The sequence below is a fragment of the Cervus elaphus genome, chromosome 1 (assembly GCF_910594005.1).
Source record: "Cervus elaphus chromosome 1, mCerEla1.1, whole genome shotgun sequence".
Taxonomy (NCBI): Eukaryota; Metazoa; Chordata; class Mammalia; order Artiodactyla; family Cervidae; genus Cervus; species Cervus elaphus.
The window spans coordinates 93,396,864-93,413,958 of record NC_057815.1 but is presented as its reverse complement, the minus strand read 5'-3'; the positions used below and the strand labels follow the sequence as shown (position 1 = coordinate 93,413,958).

The 17,095-nt window shown below is 37.2% G+C and overlaps 1 protein-coding gene across 1 annotated transcript; it reads left to right on the top strand.

Moving 5' to 3' along the window:
• Positions 1 to 14,284: 14,284 nt before the first annotated feature.
• Positions 14,285 to 15,214, top strand: LOC122675728 (olfactory receptor 4P4-like). The gene has a single exon (XM_043874808.1). The coding sequence runs from the start codon at positions 14,285 to 14,287 to the stop codon at positions 15,212 to 15,214; it is 930 nt and encodes a 309-aa protein (XP_043730743.1).
• Positions 15,215 to 17,095: the final 1,881 nt, after the last annotated feature.

Genomic DNA, 17,095 nt, shown 5'->3' with positions numbered 1-17,095 from the left:
CTGTATATTGTCACCCTGCTTATTTAACTTATATGCAGAGTACATCATGAGAAACTCTGGGCTGGATAAACACAAGCTGGAATCAAGATTGCCTGGAGAAATATCAATAACCTCAGATATGCAGAAGCCACCACCCTTATGGCAGAAAGTGAAGAAGAACTAAAGAGCCTCTTGATGAAAGTGAAAGAGGAGAGTGAAAAAGTTGGCTTAAAGCTCAACATTCAGAAAATTAAGATAATGGCACCTGGTCTTATCACTTCATGGTAAATAGATGGGGAAACAGTGGCTGACTTTATATTTTGGGGCTCCAAATTTACTGTAGATGGTGACTGCAGCCATGAAATTAAAAGATGCTTACTCCATGGAAGGAAAGTTATGACCAACCTAGACAGCATATTAAAAAGCAGAGACAGTACTTTGCCAACAAAGGTCCATCTAGTCAAGGCTATGGTTTTTCCAGTGGTCATGTGTAGATGTGAGAGTTGGGCTGTGAAGAAAGCTGAGAACTGGAGAATTGATGCTTTTGAACTGTGGTGTCGGAGAAGACTCCTGAGAGTCCCTTGGATTGCAAGGAGATCCAACCAGTCCATTGTACAGGATATCAGTCCTGTTTTGGAAGGACTGATGTTGAAGCTGAGACTGCAATACTTTGGCCACCTGATTCGAAGAGCTGACTCATTGGAAAAGATCCTGATGTAGGGAAAGATTGAAGGCAGGAGGAGAAGGGGATGGCAGAGGATGAGATGTTTAGATGGCATCATGGACTCAATGGACATGAGTTTGAGCAGACTCCGGGAGGTGGTGATAGACAGGGAGGCCTGACGTGATGCAGTTCATGGGGTCACAAAGAGTCAGACACGACTGAGCGACTGAACTGAACTTTACTGAGATTGAAATATTACAGTGGATTTGTTATTAAAAATCTACTTAGTCCCCCTGAGAGGGTTCAAAACATGTACCATTCATCACAACCATGAGAAATAAATGTGAAGAGGATGCTTCATCATCCTTGAAAAGCTGAGATGGCTATTTTCTAAAGGTCTCTAATGAAAACTGTGGCTGCTGGTTTGTGAAATCCAACTGTGTTAAGAGTGATTTGATCCTAGGGTGCAGCCAGTAGTAAAGTGATGGCACTTATCCCGAAGGCAAGGTGGGCTTAGTTTCCAAAATGGATAGTAGAGTCAAAACGACAGTCTAAATAATTATCACAAGAATTGTCATCTAGCTGATCATGGTGTTCCTAGGGTAAAAATAGAGGGATTTTACTCAATCTCAGTTGACCTGTGTCAGAAGAAAAGTTTTAAATAAAGTAAAAAAAATTTGTAATCAAATCATGAATATAGAAATTCACATCATCAAAATGAATTCCCAGATTTGATCCAGGTTATAGATTCTGAATCTTAAGAATAAAGGGGAGATCAAGTCCCCTTGAAGCAGGGCTCTGGTACCTTGCTAAAAATTTATAGTTTATCTTTCCCTCAGATTTCCCCAAAGGGACCTCTGACCTTTTATCAGGTTAACTATACACTGTGGAAAAGTAAATAATCAGATCTTTCAGGGCACTGACTTTGACATGAAACTTATTCCAAGAGATCCAAAATGAAACTGCAGTCCCTCAATCAGAGTTAGAAATAATGGAGGTCTGGTGATCAAAGGAAGTTTAGCTCAGGTCTATTTACAGTGGGTCTTGTGATCATGGAACCCATGCTGTGGCTATTTCTCCAATTCCAGAATGGATAATTGGAACAGACATCCTTAGCAACTGGCAGAATTCCTATATTGCATCACTGACCCATGGAATAGGGGTGTTATGTCAGAAAAGCCCCAGTGGAAGGCATTACCACTGTCTGTCCTTAGGAAAATAGTAAGCTAAAAGTTGTACCATATTCCTGGGGGGATTGTAGAGATTAGTGCCACCACCAAACCTTGAAAGATGTGGGGGCCTGTGGGCGGGGAGTTACCACCACATACATGGACAGTTTTCCTATTTTCACCTGTTGCAGGATACACATGGACCTTGGAGAGTGACAGTGGATAATTCTGTGGTTAACCAGCTTTTATGCCAGATGTATTTCATCACAAGAGCAAATTGTCAGAGCTGCTGGTACCCGGTATTTAGCTAGAAGTATGCTTTTTTATTACGGTGTCAGAAGTAGCAACTACTTTAGATATTTTGGTAAGACATTTTCTTGTCAACTAAAATTAGGAGACCCAAACTCATTGGAATTTCCAGGAACCCAGCAATATGGGGCATATAATGCTATCCATCCCTCTTAAGATGAAGGATAACTTGTTCCATCTGTTCTCTCCTATAACCAAAGACAGTGCACAATGCCTCTTGGGCCTTATTGGATTTGAGAGTCAATGTATCATTAATTTGGGTGTCTTCCTCTGACTCAATTGCAAAGTTACTCGAAAAGCTGCTAGTTTTAAGTGAGTTCCAGAAATAGAAAAGGCTCTGCTACAGATCCTGCCTGACATGCAAGCTTCTCTGAGACTCGGGACAAATATTAATAATCCAGTAGATCTATGGTGAGATGTGTCAGTCACAGGTAAGAATGTTGGAAACCTTGCCGGGCCTCCATAGGTGAATTGCGCTGCAGACACGTAGGATTTTGGAGAAAAGTCTTGCCACCCTTGCAAGATGACTACTCTCCTTTTATGAAATAGTGCTTGGCCTGTCACTGGGCCTCGATGGAAACTGAATGCTTCACCATGGGCCACCAAGTCACCATGCAACTAAAGTTTCTTTCATGCATTTGGTATTATCTAACCCATCCACCCAACCACAAAGCTGGGTGTGCACAGAAGTACTCCATCATCAAATAAAGTGGTATAGGCATGATCTGGCCCAAGTGAGCCCTGAAGGCAAATTTCTAGGGATAAGTGGCAAAAATGATCATGGTCCCCACTCCCACTACCTTTCCTTCTCTCTCCCTGCCTGCACCTATACATTATGATCAATTAACAGAGAAAGATAAGACTTCGGACTTGGAAAGGAATAGTTCGGCAATGATCTCCAAAACTGAAAGCTGCACAGATGCAACCTCATCCTGAAAATTACCTGAACAGTAGTAGCAAAAGGAAATCCTCCCAATGGGTACATTTCAAGGGTGCACCTGGTCGATTATTTAACTTGGGAGGAGTGTCCAAATGGACAATATATACTGATTCATGGTTTTGGCCAATGAATTGGCTGGATGCCCCAGGGACTTGGGAGGGGGATATGGTTAGAAGATTGGTGACGAGGAAATTTGAGAAAGAGATATATGTACCACTTGTTTGAATGGGCAAAAAACATGAAAACATTTGTTTCCCACATCACAAAGTTTAAAAATGTGAGTAATGGTCTACACTACTAACTTTAGTAAATTATTACAAAAATATGTGCTTCCGGTTCCCATTATGTTCTGCTTGCTTAGAGGTTTCAGTTACAAAATGAGAAATGTTTCTACAAGGAGATACAAAGAGATTCTTTTGAACTGAGAGCTAAGACTTTTGTCTGACAATATTGGGCTCCTCTTGCCTCTGAGTCAACAGGCAAATTAGTAAGTTAGGGTGATGACTGGGTTATTGATCCTGATTACTAAGAGGAAATAGACTGCTACTCCTCAGTGGAGATAAGAAAAAATATGTTTGAAATACAATAGCTCCCACAGATCTCCACTTACTATGATCACTATTGAAAATTAAAATCAATACAAAACTACAACAACCCCATCCAATTAGAATTAACAATGACCCAGACTTTTTACCACTGAAGGCCTGTGCCACACACCAGGTAAAAATCCGTGGCCAGCTTCCGTTCTTTCTGAAGATACAGAGAATGCAAAATGAGTAACAAAAGAAACTAGTCATAATGACCAGTCACAACCGTGTAACAAGTTACAGAAATGAGAATTGCAATTGTGTGTCCACTTTATTTCATGAATATGCTGGTACATATGTGTATCACATACATGTAATATAAATACATACATAAATATCTTTATTTTTTTCTTGTGTTATTTATCCTGTAACATAAGACATGTTTAACTAGATTCCTTCTTCTCAGATGGAATTAACCCTTCTGTGGATTTTTTTTTTCCTTTTTAGAGAGGTTTTACTTGTTAGTTTTCTAGTCAGTGTAGCATTTTCCAATGGTTTGTTTATTTATTTAACATGACGTGTGCATTCGTTTGGTGGTGTTGGGTCTCAGCTGCTGCACGTGGTGTCTTTAGTTTGTGACCTGCAAACTCGTAATTGCAGAGTGTGTTCTCTCTAGTTCTCTGAGCAGGGACTGAACCCAGATCCTTTGCTTTGAGAGCGCAGAGAGTTAGTCACTGAAACGTCAGGGAAGTCCCTGCAAAGTGGGTAACGCTATCCCAGTTTATAGATGAGGAAAACAATACTCAAGGTGATTAAAAAAAAACACTGTCGGTGAGACAGCCATGGAGTTAAGAACCATGAGTACTAACTTCTCAGTAAAACAGCCAAACAACGTCCTCTATTTGGCTGCCTCGCTCCTTCCCACCACAGAACCTGCACAGGTGTGTTCCCTTCTACAAGGATGCTTCCCCATGTTCTCAGTCCATTGGTCCTAGTTAACTCCCTCTCCTGTCTCAACTATAAGCCCAATAAATTTAACTTTACTGATCATAATATTTTCTACTACCCTATTAATGTCTATAGAATCTGTAATGCTACATATTGTTTTATTCTCTATTTAGGTAATTTGTCTCTATTTTTCTCTCTTATTCTTTTAGTCTTTCTTTTCCCTCTCCCATTCCCTACTGTTCTGAGATGCAATCCGGCTTAATGATCCTTTAAAGAAACAGCTTTTTGTTTAATTATTTTTTCCATTTTTAAATTATTTTTATTTCACTGAGTTTTTCTTATCCCTAATTCCTGTGTTTTGCTTACTTGATGTTTATTTTCCTATTATTTTTCTAGCTTGTTAGGTCAAAACCTTTGCAAATTGGTTTTAGACATTATTTCTCTGTAGACTATATTTATATGCTTCTAAATTTCTTTTTAAAGACTTTTATTGCTTTCCAGTCCTGCGGCAAGGAGAAGACAGAGTCAAACATACTTTAAGGTGTACTCACCTTAAACTAAGAGATTATTTCTAGATAGTGAACAACTATAGGACCACAACTAATGTGTAATGTGTGCTCAGTCACTCACTCATGTCTGATTCTTTGTGACTCCATGGATTGTAGACCGTCAGAATCCACTGTCCATGGGATTTTCCCAACAGGAATACTGGAGTCGGTTACCATTTCCTACTCCAAGGTAGCTTCCCAGATCAAGGATCAAACCCATGTCTCTTGCATTTCCGGCATTGGAAGGCAGATTCTTTACCACTGCACCACCTGAGGTCAGACTGTGTAATATCTTTGGGCTACTGTGTTAAATCTCTTGAAGAATTTTCCACGGTTTGTTGTGACTCATACAGTCAAATTTTGGCCTAGTCAATTAAGCAAAAATAGATGCTTTTCTGGAACTCTCTTGCCTTTTTAATGATCCAGAAGATGTTGGCAATTTGATCTCTGGTTCCTCTGCCTTTTCTAAATTCAGTTTGAACATTTGGAAGTTCACAGTTCACATACTATTGAAGCCTGGCTTGGAGAATTTTGAGCATTACTTTACTAGTGTGTGAGATGAGTGCAATTGTGCAGTAGTTTGAGCATTCTTTGCATTGCCTTTCTTTGGGATTGGAATGAAAACTGAACTTTTCTAGTCCTGTGGCCACTGTTGAATTTTTCAAATTTGCTGGCATATTGAGTGCAGCACTTTCACAGCACCTTTTAGTATTTGAAATAGTTCAACTGGAATTCCATCACTTCTACTAGCTTTGTACATAGTGATGCTTCCTAAGGCCCACTTGACTTCGCATTTCAGGATGTTGTATCTAGGTGAGTGATCACACCATTGTGGTTATTTGGGTCATACAGATTATTTTTTGTATAGTTCTTCTGTGAATTCTTGCCAACTCTTCTTAATATCTTCCGCTTCTGTTAGGTCCATACCATTTCTGTCCTTTATGCCCATCTTTTCCACAAACTGTGGAAAATTCTTCAAGAGGTGTGAATAACAGACCACCTGACCTGCCTCCTGACAAATATACATTCAGGTCGAGAAGCCACAGTTAGAACTGGACATGGAACAACAGACTGGTTCCAAATCGGGAAAGGAGTACTTCAAGGCTGTATCGTGTCACCCTGCTTATTTAACTTATATGCAGAGCACATCTTGAGAAATGCTGGGCTGGATGAAGCACAAGCTGGAATCAAGATTGCTGGGAGAAATATCAATAACCTCACATATGCAGATGACACCACCCTTATGGCAGAAAGCAAAGAACAACTAAAGAGCCTCTTGATGAAAGTGAAAGAGGAGAGTGAAAATGTTGGCTTAAAGCTCAACATTTAGAAAACTAAGATCATGGCATCTGGTCCCATGACTTCATGGCAAACAGATGGGAAAACAGTAGAAACAGTGACAGAATTAATTTTGGGGGGCTCCTAAATCACTGTAGATGATGACTGTGGCCATGGAAATAAAAGATGCTTGCTCCTTGGAAGAAAAGTTATGATCAACCTAGTCAGCTTATTAAAAAGCAGAGACATTTCTTTGTCAACAAAGGTCCGTCTAGTCAAAGCTGTGGTTTTTCCAGTGGTCATGTATGGATGTGAGAGTTGGACTATAAAGAAAGCTGAGTGCAGAAGAATTGATACTTTTGATCTGTGGGGCTAGAGAAGACTCTTGAGAGTCCCTTGGACTGCAAGGAGATCCAGCCGGTCCATCCTAAAGGAAATCAGTCCTGAATATTCGTTGCAAAGAATGATGTTGAATCTGAAACTCCAATACTTTGGCCACCTGATGCGAAGAACTGACTCATTAGAAAAGACCCTTAAAAAACTGGAATTAGAACTGCCATATGACCCAGCAATACCACTTCTGGGCATACACACTGAGGAAACCAGATCTGAAAGAGACACGTGCACCCCAATGTTCATCACAGCACTATTTATAACAGCCAGGACATGGAAGCAACCTAGATGCCCATCAGCAGATGAATGGATAAGGAAGCTGTGGTACATATACACCATGGAATATTACTCAGCCATTAAAAAGAATTCATTTGAACCAGTCCTAATGAGATGGATGAAGCTGGAGCCCATTATACAGAGTGAAGTAAGCCAGAAAGATAAAGACCAATACAGTATACTAATGCATATATATGGAATTTAGAAAGATGGTAACGATAACCCTATATGCAAAACAGAAAGAGAGACACAGATGTACAGAACAGATTGTACTTTGTGGGAGAAGGCGAGGGTGGGATGTTTCGAGAGAACAGCATTGAAACATGTATATTATCTAGGGTGAAACAGATCACCAGCCCAGGCTGGATGCATGAGACAAGTGCTCGGGCCTGGTGCACTGGGAAGACCCAGAGGAATCGGGTGGAGAGGAAGGTGGGAGGGGGGATCGGGATGGGGAATACATGTAAATCCATGGCTGATTCATGTCAATGTATGACAAAACCCACTACAATATTGTAAAGTAATTAGCCTCCAACTAATAAAAATAAATGAAAAAAAAAAAAAAAAAAAGAAAAGACCCTGTTGCTGGGAAAGATTGAAGGCAGGAGGAGAAGAGGATGACAAAGGATGAGATGGTCAGATGGTATCACCGACTCAATGGACATGAGTTTGAGTAAACTCCGGGAGTTGGTGATAGACAGGGAGTCCTGGCCTGCTGCAGTCCATGCAGTCACAAAGAGTCAGACACGACTGAATGACTGAACTGAACTGAACTGTCATAAATAGCTTTTATTATGCTAAGATGTTTTCTATATATCAAATTTGAGTTTGTATAATGCATGAATCTTTAATTTTATCAAATACCTTTTCACCTATTGAGTGTTTTCTGTCTTTTCTTTTTTTGATGTGGTATATCACATGAATTTATTTATGTATGTTGAACCATCCTTGTGACCATTGTATGAATCCAACTTGGTTGTGGTGGATGACCTTATGCATACTGTTGAAGTTGGTTTGCTAATATTTTGTTGAGGATTTTTGCATCTGTATTCATCAAAGATATTGGACTATAATTTCTTTTTGGTACTATCTTTGACTTTGATTTCGGGGGGATGATGGCTTCATATAATGATTTTGGGTGGGTTCCCTCATCTTCAGTCTTTTTGTAGAGCTTGAGAACGGTTAGTGTAAGTTCTTTTATGTCTGGTAGAATTCCCCAATGAAACCATCTGGCTCTGGACTTTTTTTTTTTTCAGGGAGTTTTAAAAAAAATTTTTTTTTACAGATTCTATTTCACTTGTAGTGATACATCTGTTCAATTTATCTATTTATCCTTGATTCTTTTTTGTGTCACATGTTTCTAGAAATTTGCCCATTTCTTCTACTTTGTCCAGTTTGTTGGCATATAATTATTGCTTGTACTCACTTATGTATTTTCTTATTACAGTGGCATTGATATTTCTCATCTCTCATTTCTTATTTTGTTTATTTGGATCTTCTCTGTTGTCTTCATCATGAGCTTCGCTGGAGGTTTGTCTATTTTGTTTATCTTTTCTGTGAACCTGCTCTTGGTTTTATTTATTGTTCTATTATTTTATATCTCTATTTTGTTGATTTCTAAGTGATCTTTATTCCTTCTTTCTGCATACTTTAGGTTTTGTTTGCTCTTCTTTTTCCAATCCTTTAAAGTGGTAGATTAGATTGTTTATTTGAGATATTTATTGTTTTGGGAAGATCTGTATTGCTATGAATTTCCCTCTAAGAATCACTTTTGCTGCATCCCATAGGTTTTGTATGGTTGTGCTTTCATTATCATTTATCTCAAGGTATTTTTTAGTTTCCTCTTTGATTTCATCAGTAGACCATTGGCTTTTCAGTACCACGTTGTTTAGTCTACATAATTTGTTTCTTCTTGTTTCTGTGGTTGATTTTATTGTGGTCATAAAAGTATCCTAGGTTTCTTTAAACTTGTATATTTCTACATAAACTTCAGAATGGGATTATTGATTAATTCTGATTATTCTGTTTTATTTTATTGAAGCTGCATTGAAATTAAAAAAAGCAAAATGGTAAAATAGAGTAAGTCTTATAACTCACCTATAAGGCATATCTCTTCACTTATTTATGTACTGAATTTTTCTAAGAAATATTTTCTGGTTTTGATATGCAAGTTAGGTGTTCTACAAGTATATATTATTGTATGTTTATCTGTCAAGTTTCATATTTTTAATTAATACCTTATACAGATGCTGATCCTAATTTCAGTTTTTAATTGTTGCTATTACAGAAATGCATTTAAATTTTGTATTGAAATTATATCTTGTGAACTTGCTAAACTAACTAATTGATTGCATGCACGCTAACTCACTTCAGTTGTGCCTGACTCTTTGAAACTCCATGGACTGTAGCCTGCCAGGCTCCTCTGTCCATGGGGATTCCCCAGGTAAGAATGTTGGAGTGGGTTCCCATGCCTTCCTCTAGAGGATCCTCCCGACCCAGGGATCACACCCTTGCCTCTTTTGTCTCTTGGATTGGCAGGTGGGTTCTTTACCACTAGCACCGCCTTAGATTCTTTACAGAACACTTAGTGTTTTCTACCATAGAACCATTCTATCTGCATATATGTGGATTTGTTACAATTTTACTCCTACCTTTTGAATCTATATGTCTTATGTTTCTTTTTCTTACCTTATTGCAGTGTAATAGAATTTAGGATTTAATCCAGGAATAGGAGTTGACAGTCTTTTATTGGTCCAAACTTACAGAATATCCCCCAATATAAGTGATGGTAGTTATAGGTCTTATACAGTTGCTATATTAGATTAATCAATTCCTTTTCATTTGCTGAAATGTTTTAAAAATATTATATATATATACATATATATATATAAATGGAAATGTTTTATTTTTTTTGAAATGTTTTAAATTATAATTAACTTCATGCATTTATTGAAATGACCTTGTGATTATTCTCCTTACTGTGCTAATATAGTGAATTACACTGTTGCATTTTGAGTCTTTTATTCCTGGGATAATTTCCACAAGATCATGATAAATTATTATTAAATTCATTGGGCCAGAAGTTATATTTGGCAAGAAGTTTAGCCATGAATTTAATTTCTTTAGCTGATATAGAACAATTCTGTTTTTCTATATCTTCTGTTAGATTCTATGATTTTTTAAAAAATATTTTTAAAAATATTTTCTACCACCCTGTTAATATATGTAGATTCTGCAATGCTGTACATTATTTCATTCTTGGTTTAAGTATTTTGTTTCTATTTTTCTCTCATTCTCTTCTTCTTTCTTCTCTCCCTCTTTTCCTTATTTTGAGATATTATCAGTTTTATTGATCTTTGAAAGACTGTTTATTACTTAATCAAATTTGCATTTAAAGACTTTTATTGCTTCCTAGTATCAAGCAGCAAGGAGAAGACAGAGTCAAGTGCCACAGTTTAAGGTGATTATACTGAGATTATTTCTACATGTTGACGGCCGTGAGGAGAGTACAACTAATATGAAATGCCCTGCGGCTAGTAAGAGTTACATACATTAGCGTACAGAGAGTATATAGAGTGGAAATGAGCATTTTAAAAAGGAAAAATGTATTATAAAATAAAGAAAACTTTAGAAAGACCTTGCATGGCCCGTGAAAACCGCTTGATAAGAAATCAGAACTGAGGACCACAGTGTACTCCAGCTGCCTCCCTAGTTTGTACTGACACCCTTCTTCCTCTCTTGCCAACGGGATGGAAAGGGACAAAGGATGGCAAAACAACCCAAAACACTAAAGAAAGGAAAATGGACTGTGACTTTCTCCCCAGCCGTCTAATGTTACCTAATACTACATGATACCTGTTGGCACAAATTGCTGTTCATGGCTTCTAAATTTCAAGTGGGACTAAAAAGACACTGAGAAATAATTTCCAAATTGTGATAATAATGTGAAGTGTATCTGGGAAGTATAAGTGTCCTGATTATCTCTTACCATATTTATACAATTAAGTAATAAATATTTCAAATATATTAAATGTGTATTATATATACTTTCGTAAATGTCAGCAAACTCAGTTTTTGAGGAAATTATTTTAGAAGTGAAAGATAGAAAAATATCCATAACATTTCATTGGTATTATAACACTATAAAGTTATTGAATCATTCCTATATAACCCTCAAGAGATTAAAGAAAGAAATCTCAAACCTGTCTTATAGATGTCATTAATATTAGTAGCTTTGTTCTTATAATTATGATCTTACACACACTGGCTGCTGTAAAATGCCTGTGGGACTTTTTTGGTTTTTTTTCCTGTTTTCCTTTGGTGTGCTTTTAATTCAAATTATATATAGCAATGCTTTCCTAAAATGTTCTTTTGGATGGACAGTTCCTGAGAAGGTCAGATGTATTCTTTATCTATTTGCTGTTTCAAAGCACAGTCTCAGAGAAATAAAAACAAACAGCCTGAAAGATCATCTGACGTTTCAAATAAAAGTAAAATCTTGCAGAAATCAGTGTTATGATTAGTTACATGTATGTACATTAAATTTATATAAAAATAATTGGGATTTAGAAAAAAATTACATAATTTTTGATCATAGTAATTGAAACTTTATACACCTTACTAGGTGGTGGTAAAGATGAAATGGTCAGTAAATGAAAATTTTTTAGTGTTGTTCCCAGATCATTTAATGAGTTAGTATATAGTGCCCCAATATTTGGGCTTCCTTAGCAGCTCAGATGGTAAAGAAGATGCCTGCAATACAGGAGAACTGGTTTTGATCCCTGGATTGGAAAGATCTCCTGGAGAAGGGCATGGCAACCCACTCCAGTATTCCTTCTTGGAGAATTCCAAGGAGAGAGCCTGGAGGGCTACAGCCCGTGGGCTTGCAAACAGTGGGACATGACTGAGAAAATGACATTTTAACTATCTCTTTTCATCTCAACACTTTCCTCTAAATACAGAAAATAATGAAAACCACACATGTTAATATCATGATTTTTTACTTTATTATTGATATGATAAACATTTAAAATTTTGATACAAATTTTATCCAATTGCCCTTGGGATTTTACACTGTCCATGTTCTCTCATGACCTTAATTATAAATCCCTTTACTTAATATGCTTAAGTGCTTTTTTTCTCTCTCAAACTGTAGTTTGATATATCTTTGCAAACTATTCCTCACTGTTTTTTTTTCTTTTTTCTTTTTTTAACAATTTAAAGCTTGAAGGAGGGGTTTTTGGTAGAAACACCTTAACTGAAAGGTATGTGAAAAGTTGGACTCAATATTCATTCTCCTTCCCTCTCAAAACCCTTGGCATCTAAACATGTATTTGGGTGATGGTGGCATGTGTGTGGGCTGGATGCAGGGAGAGAAAGGAGTGAGAGCAGGGCAGGACGAAGAAGGGGACGACACAGTCTTTTTGTTCCTGGTTTAAAGGAAGACCAGAAGAATAAGGCCTGCACTGAAGGATCTTTTTCTGAGTCTATATTAAGTAGTGCGGCACTAATGCAAATATTAAGGGTTGCTGAGGCTTGTACTACTATTTAAAAAAGATGCTAAACCAAGAGTTGCATTTTCTACAGTTTTGGTTCTCTAGTTTTTCTATAATTTCTATTACAATTTTAATTAAAAAGTGTCTTTAAATTTGTTTATATCATGTGACAGAGTCTTCCGCATAAACATAGACTAGGTTTCTCAATTCATAAACAAAGAAGTACTTTGCTAAGCTCTCCATTTGTACACAGAGCAAACTTAAACCAACACCTGTGTTTCTTCCTTAAACTTCTGTAAATCTAATAAAAGTTCTTCAATAAATCTTCCTGTGGCAGAATAGAATCTAAAGATACAGCCATTAACTGATGTAGGTGTTGATGTATAATTTCTTATAGAACCATTGGTTTCCTGTTGGAGTCCTGTCCTTTGTAGTTGAAAAGTTAGAATCGCAAGCTCATTATATTGAGTATATTTTGTATGAATTTCACGTTCTGTTCTTGCTGTAAGGCAAATAGATCCAGCAGTATTCATTTCACTTACCAGTTGAAGAAGGCTCAGAGAGGATGAACTGTTTAGTGCTCAACAAAAATCAAATAGGACACGTGCGCATGTATCGTTAAGATGATGGATCTATCTAACATGTCACATTGTTCCTCAATGATGCCATTAAACAACAACTCATTGCAATTAACAGTATTTGATACAAACAATGATTTTACTGTGGAGAACATTTGGTTTTGGGTAAAAGGTGATTTTTTTCAACATATTCACCCTGTTCTCCTTGATGTACTGTTTTGGATGTACTACATCCAAACGGTGGCACTGTTCTAAAGTATTTAACTAAATAATTCTTTGTGTTGAGTTCACCCAATTAAAAAAAAAGAAAAAAAAAACCCAAAATATAAACAAAAGCTACTAGCTCTAAGGAGTATCAACAGAAACCTCTGAAACATGTATTTATTGAAATTAAGGTTAAAGTGAATTTTTACATAATGATAACCTTTCTTCCTATATTCAAATGGTTCACAGTGTGCTTAACTTCTCTGTTTCCAGTCTCTCTGTGTTCTGAATCTTTATCACACATGCCTACAAGGAGAGTCAATGAGACTATTTTCTACCAACACAGGTATGCTCTGCTATGATTAAAAGCATTTTTCAAAAATTTCAAAAATAATATTTAGTTCCATTGAATGTATAGAATGTTAATCTAAAATTGGGACTTTGTATGTGAAATACATGCATGTGGAGAAGTGGAGAGATTTTCTTAAACATATAAATGGCCATTACATAGATGGCTAAAGGCTTGGATGGAGAATGACTATATCTTTTACAGAGATGGACAAAAGCTGGAATTTCCGTGGTTGGTGAATGTTGTTGCATAGTTTCCAAGAGCATGAACTCTGGTATCAGAGTCAGGTTCATCTTAGTTTGATTGCAACTATCTCTTAATGATTTGGTGCAAATTACTGAAACCTCTTGCTTTTATTTTATAAATATAAAATGAGTATCAGAATACCACCTCTTGGTTGGGTTGTTACAATTCCAGTCATAATTAATATTTTATTAAATATTGTTTGAAATGTGCTTCTCTTAATATCAAATGATAGATTGCTTATAGTAAACTTTCTGTGACCTACATCTTTGCTCAGAGTACAATAATCTAAAACTTTAAATATGCAATTAAAGATGTAGTATGCTCTCTATTGTTTCAGATAAATTGAGTTTCTGCTGTGTGTCCTGAACTCTACTCAACCTCATGGAAAACCAAAACAATGTCACAGAATTTGTTTTCATAGGGTTGTGGGGAAATAAGAAAATAGAGCTACTGTTCTTTTCCTTGTTCCTGCTCTGTTACCTGGCTGTCTTGATGGGGAATGTCATCGTCTTACTCACCATCACCTGCAGCCATCTAAAGCAACAACCAATGTACTACTTTCTCTGCCACCTCTCCCTCATGGATGTCAGCTACACCTCCACGGTGGTCCCCAGGCTAATCAGGGACTTAGCCGCAGCAAGAAGAAACATTTCCTATAACAACTGTATGACCCAGCTCTTCACTGCCCACTTGCTGGCAGGTGTGGAACTATTCATCTTGGTGTCCATGGCTTTTGACCGCTACGTCGCCATTGTCAAGCCCCTGCACTACATGGTCATCATGAACAGACAGAGGTGTAACATGTTGATCGTCCTGGCCTGGGTTGTCGGCTTTTGGCATTCTATTGCTTTACTTCTCATGGTACTCAGGTTACCTTTCTGCGGTCCTAATCAGATAGATCACTACCTATGTGATGTGAAGCCTCTCTTGAAACTGGTGTGCAAAGATATTCATGTTGTGAGTATCTTAGTGATTGCAAATTCAGGAATGGTGGTGCTTGTCATATTTCTTGTTCTAGTAGCTTCTTACATAGTCATACTATATAACCTTAGAACACATTCTTCTGCAGGGCGAAAAAAAGCTCTCTCAACGTGTGGTTCTCACATAACAGTTGTAGTGTTATTCTTCGTGCCCTGTATCTATACTTACGTTCTGCCCGCAGGGAGCGAGAACAAGGACAAGGACATCTCGGTGTTTTACACTGTGATCGGCCCCGTGCTGAACCCTCTCATCTACACCCTGAGAAACACGGAGATGAAAATCGCCATGAGGAAGGTATGGTCTAAAGTGACGCACTCAGATTTGAAGTGAATAGGGTGATACTCACTATGCTTTAGAATTCATGTCTCATCTCCAGGACCTGTGCCCTTTGAGGTAATAGAAGAAAACATATACACTTTCTTTGAGGAATTGAAATAAATGTCATCTGGCATTCAGTTCAGTTCAAGTGGGAACAGCATAGACAGCTCAACCCATCTAGAGGGCGGGATGGATGGGAGCGGGGAGGGGGCTTCAGGAAGAAAGGGACATGCATATACCTGTGCTGATTCATGTCGATGCGAGGCGAAGGCCAACACAATATTGTAAAACAATTATCCTCCAATTAAAAAAAAATCACAATTAAAAAGAAATCACTGTGACACTAATCTTGGAAAAGAATGGCAATTGCAAATTATCTTTGTGACTAATATGAAGAGGAGAAACTTGGAAATATTTCATAGAGAAACCTGAGGATTTTTTGATGAATTGTGTTTAGTTTCATCTACGCTGCTGCTAAGTTGCTTCAGTAGTGTCTGACTCTGTGCGACCCCATGTATTGCAGCCCACCAGGCTGCTCTGTCCCTAGGATTCTCCAGGCAAGAACACTGGAGTGGGTTGCCATTTCCTTCTCCAATGCATGACAGTGAAAAGTGAAAGTGAAGTCGCTCAGTCGTGTCCAACTCTTCTAGCGACCCCATGGACTGCAGCCTGCCAGGCTTTTCCATCCATGGGAGTTTCCAGGCAAGAGTACTGGAGTGGGGTGCCATTGCCTTCTCTGAGTTTCATCTATAGTAGGACGCAAAAAAAAAACCCACATAACAACACTCTTAGAAAACATAGCAAACATTATAAGAGAAAAGATTATATGTAAGATATTACATTATATATAATATATAATACATTATATATACAATATATATAATACATTATATATTATTATATATAAGAAAAGAGGATTATATGACTAGGATAACTGAAATATATAAACACTTTTAACTATGCAAATATAACACAACCATTATAAATGTAATTTGCACAGAAGAATAAACAATAAAAAATCACGAGGGACATATAATTAAATAGGATTTTCATAGGAGAGAAAATTGGAAAAATTACCATTTTGGTAAGTTTCCAAAAAAAATTGGCATCTAAAAAATTCTCTTCTGAAAAATGCATCAGAAGACATTTGTCAAAGTCTAAATGTCTGATGATAATGTTTTGAAAATATCAAATTGTATTTCCAAATTGTATTTTATCATTTAAAGAAGAAAAATAAAACCTTCCCACTTAAAAGGGGTCATGAATTGAACAATTCATATTTCTTTCCAAAGAGAAAAAAAAAAAGAGTTATTTTGACAAGACAAGACTTGAACCAATGTAAAGAAATCAAAATGGGGGCAATTGGTGTTAAAAGGGATCGATGTTTTAAAAGAGCCATGTGTTTCAGAGTACAAAATTTGGAGTTCCAGCTTTAATCTTCATATAATGCTTTATTCTTAACAAATGTACTCATTTTCACATTCTGTGTTCCTGATCAGATAGTTCACTATATATGTGACATGAAGCCTTTTTGAACTGATATGCAAAATTATTTATGTTGGTAATATCTTAGTGATTACTAGTTCTAGAGATAGTAAAGCTTGTCATGATTCTTGTCCTAGAAATTTCTTATATAGCCTTAGAATATAGTTGTCTGTGAAGTGAAGTGAAAATTGGTCAGTCATCTCCGACTATTTGTGACCCCATGGACTGTATAGTCCATGGGATTCTCCAGGCCAGAATACTGGAGTGGGTAGCTTTTCCCTTCTCCAGGGGATCTTCCCAACCCAGGACTTGAGCCCAGGGTCTCCCACTTTGCAGGCGGCTTCTATACCAGCTGAGCCACAAGACAAGTCCTCTGTAGGGGGACACAAACTTTTCTCAACCTGTAGA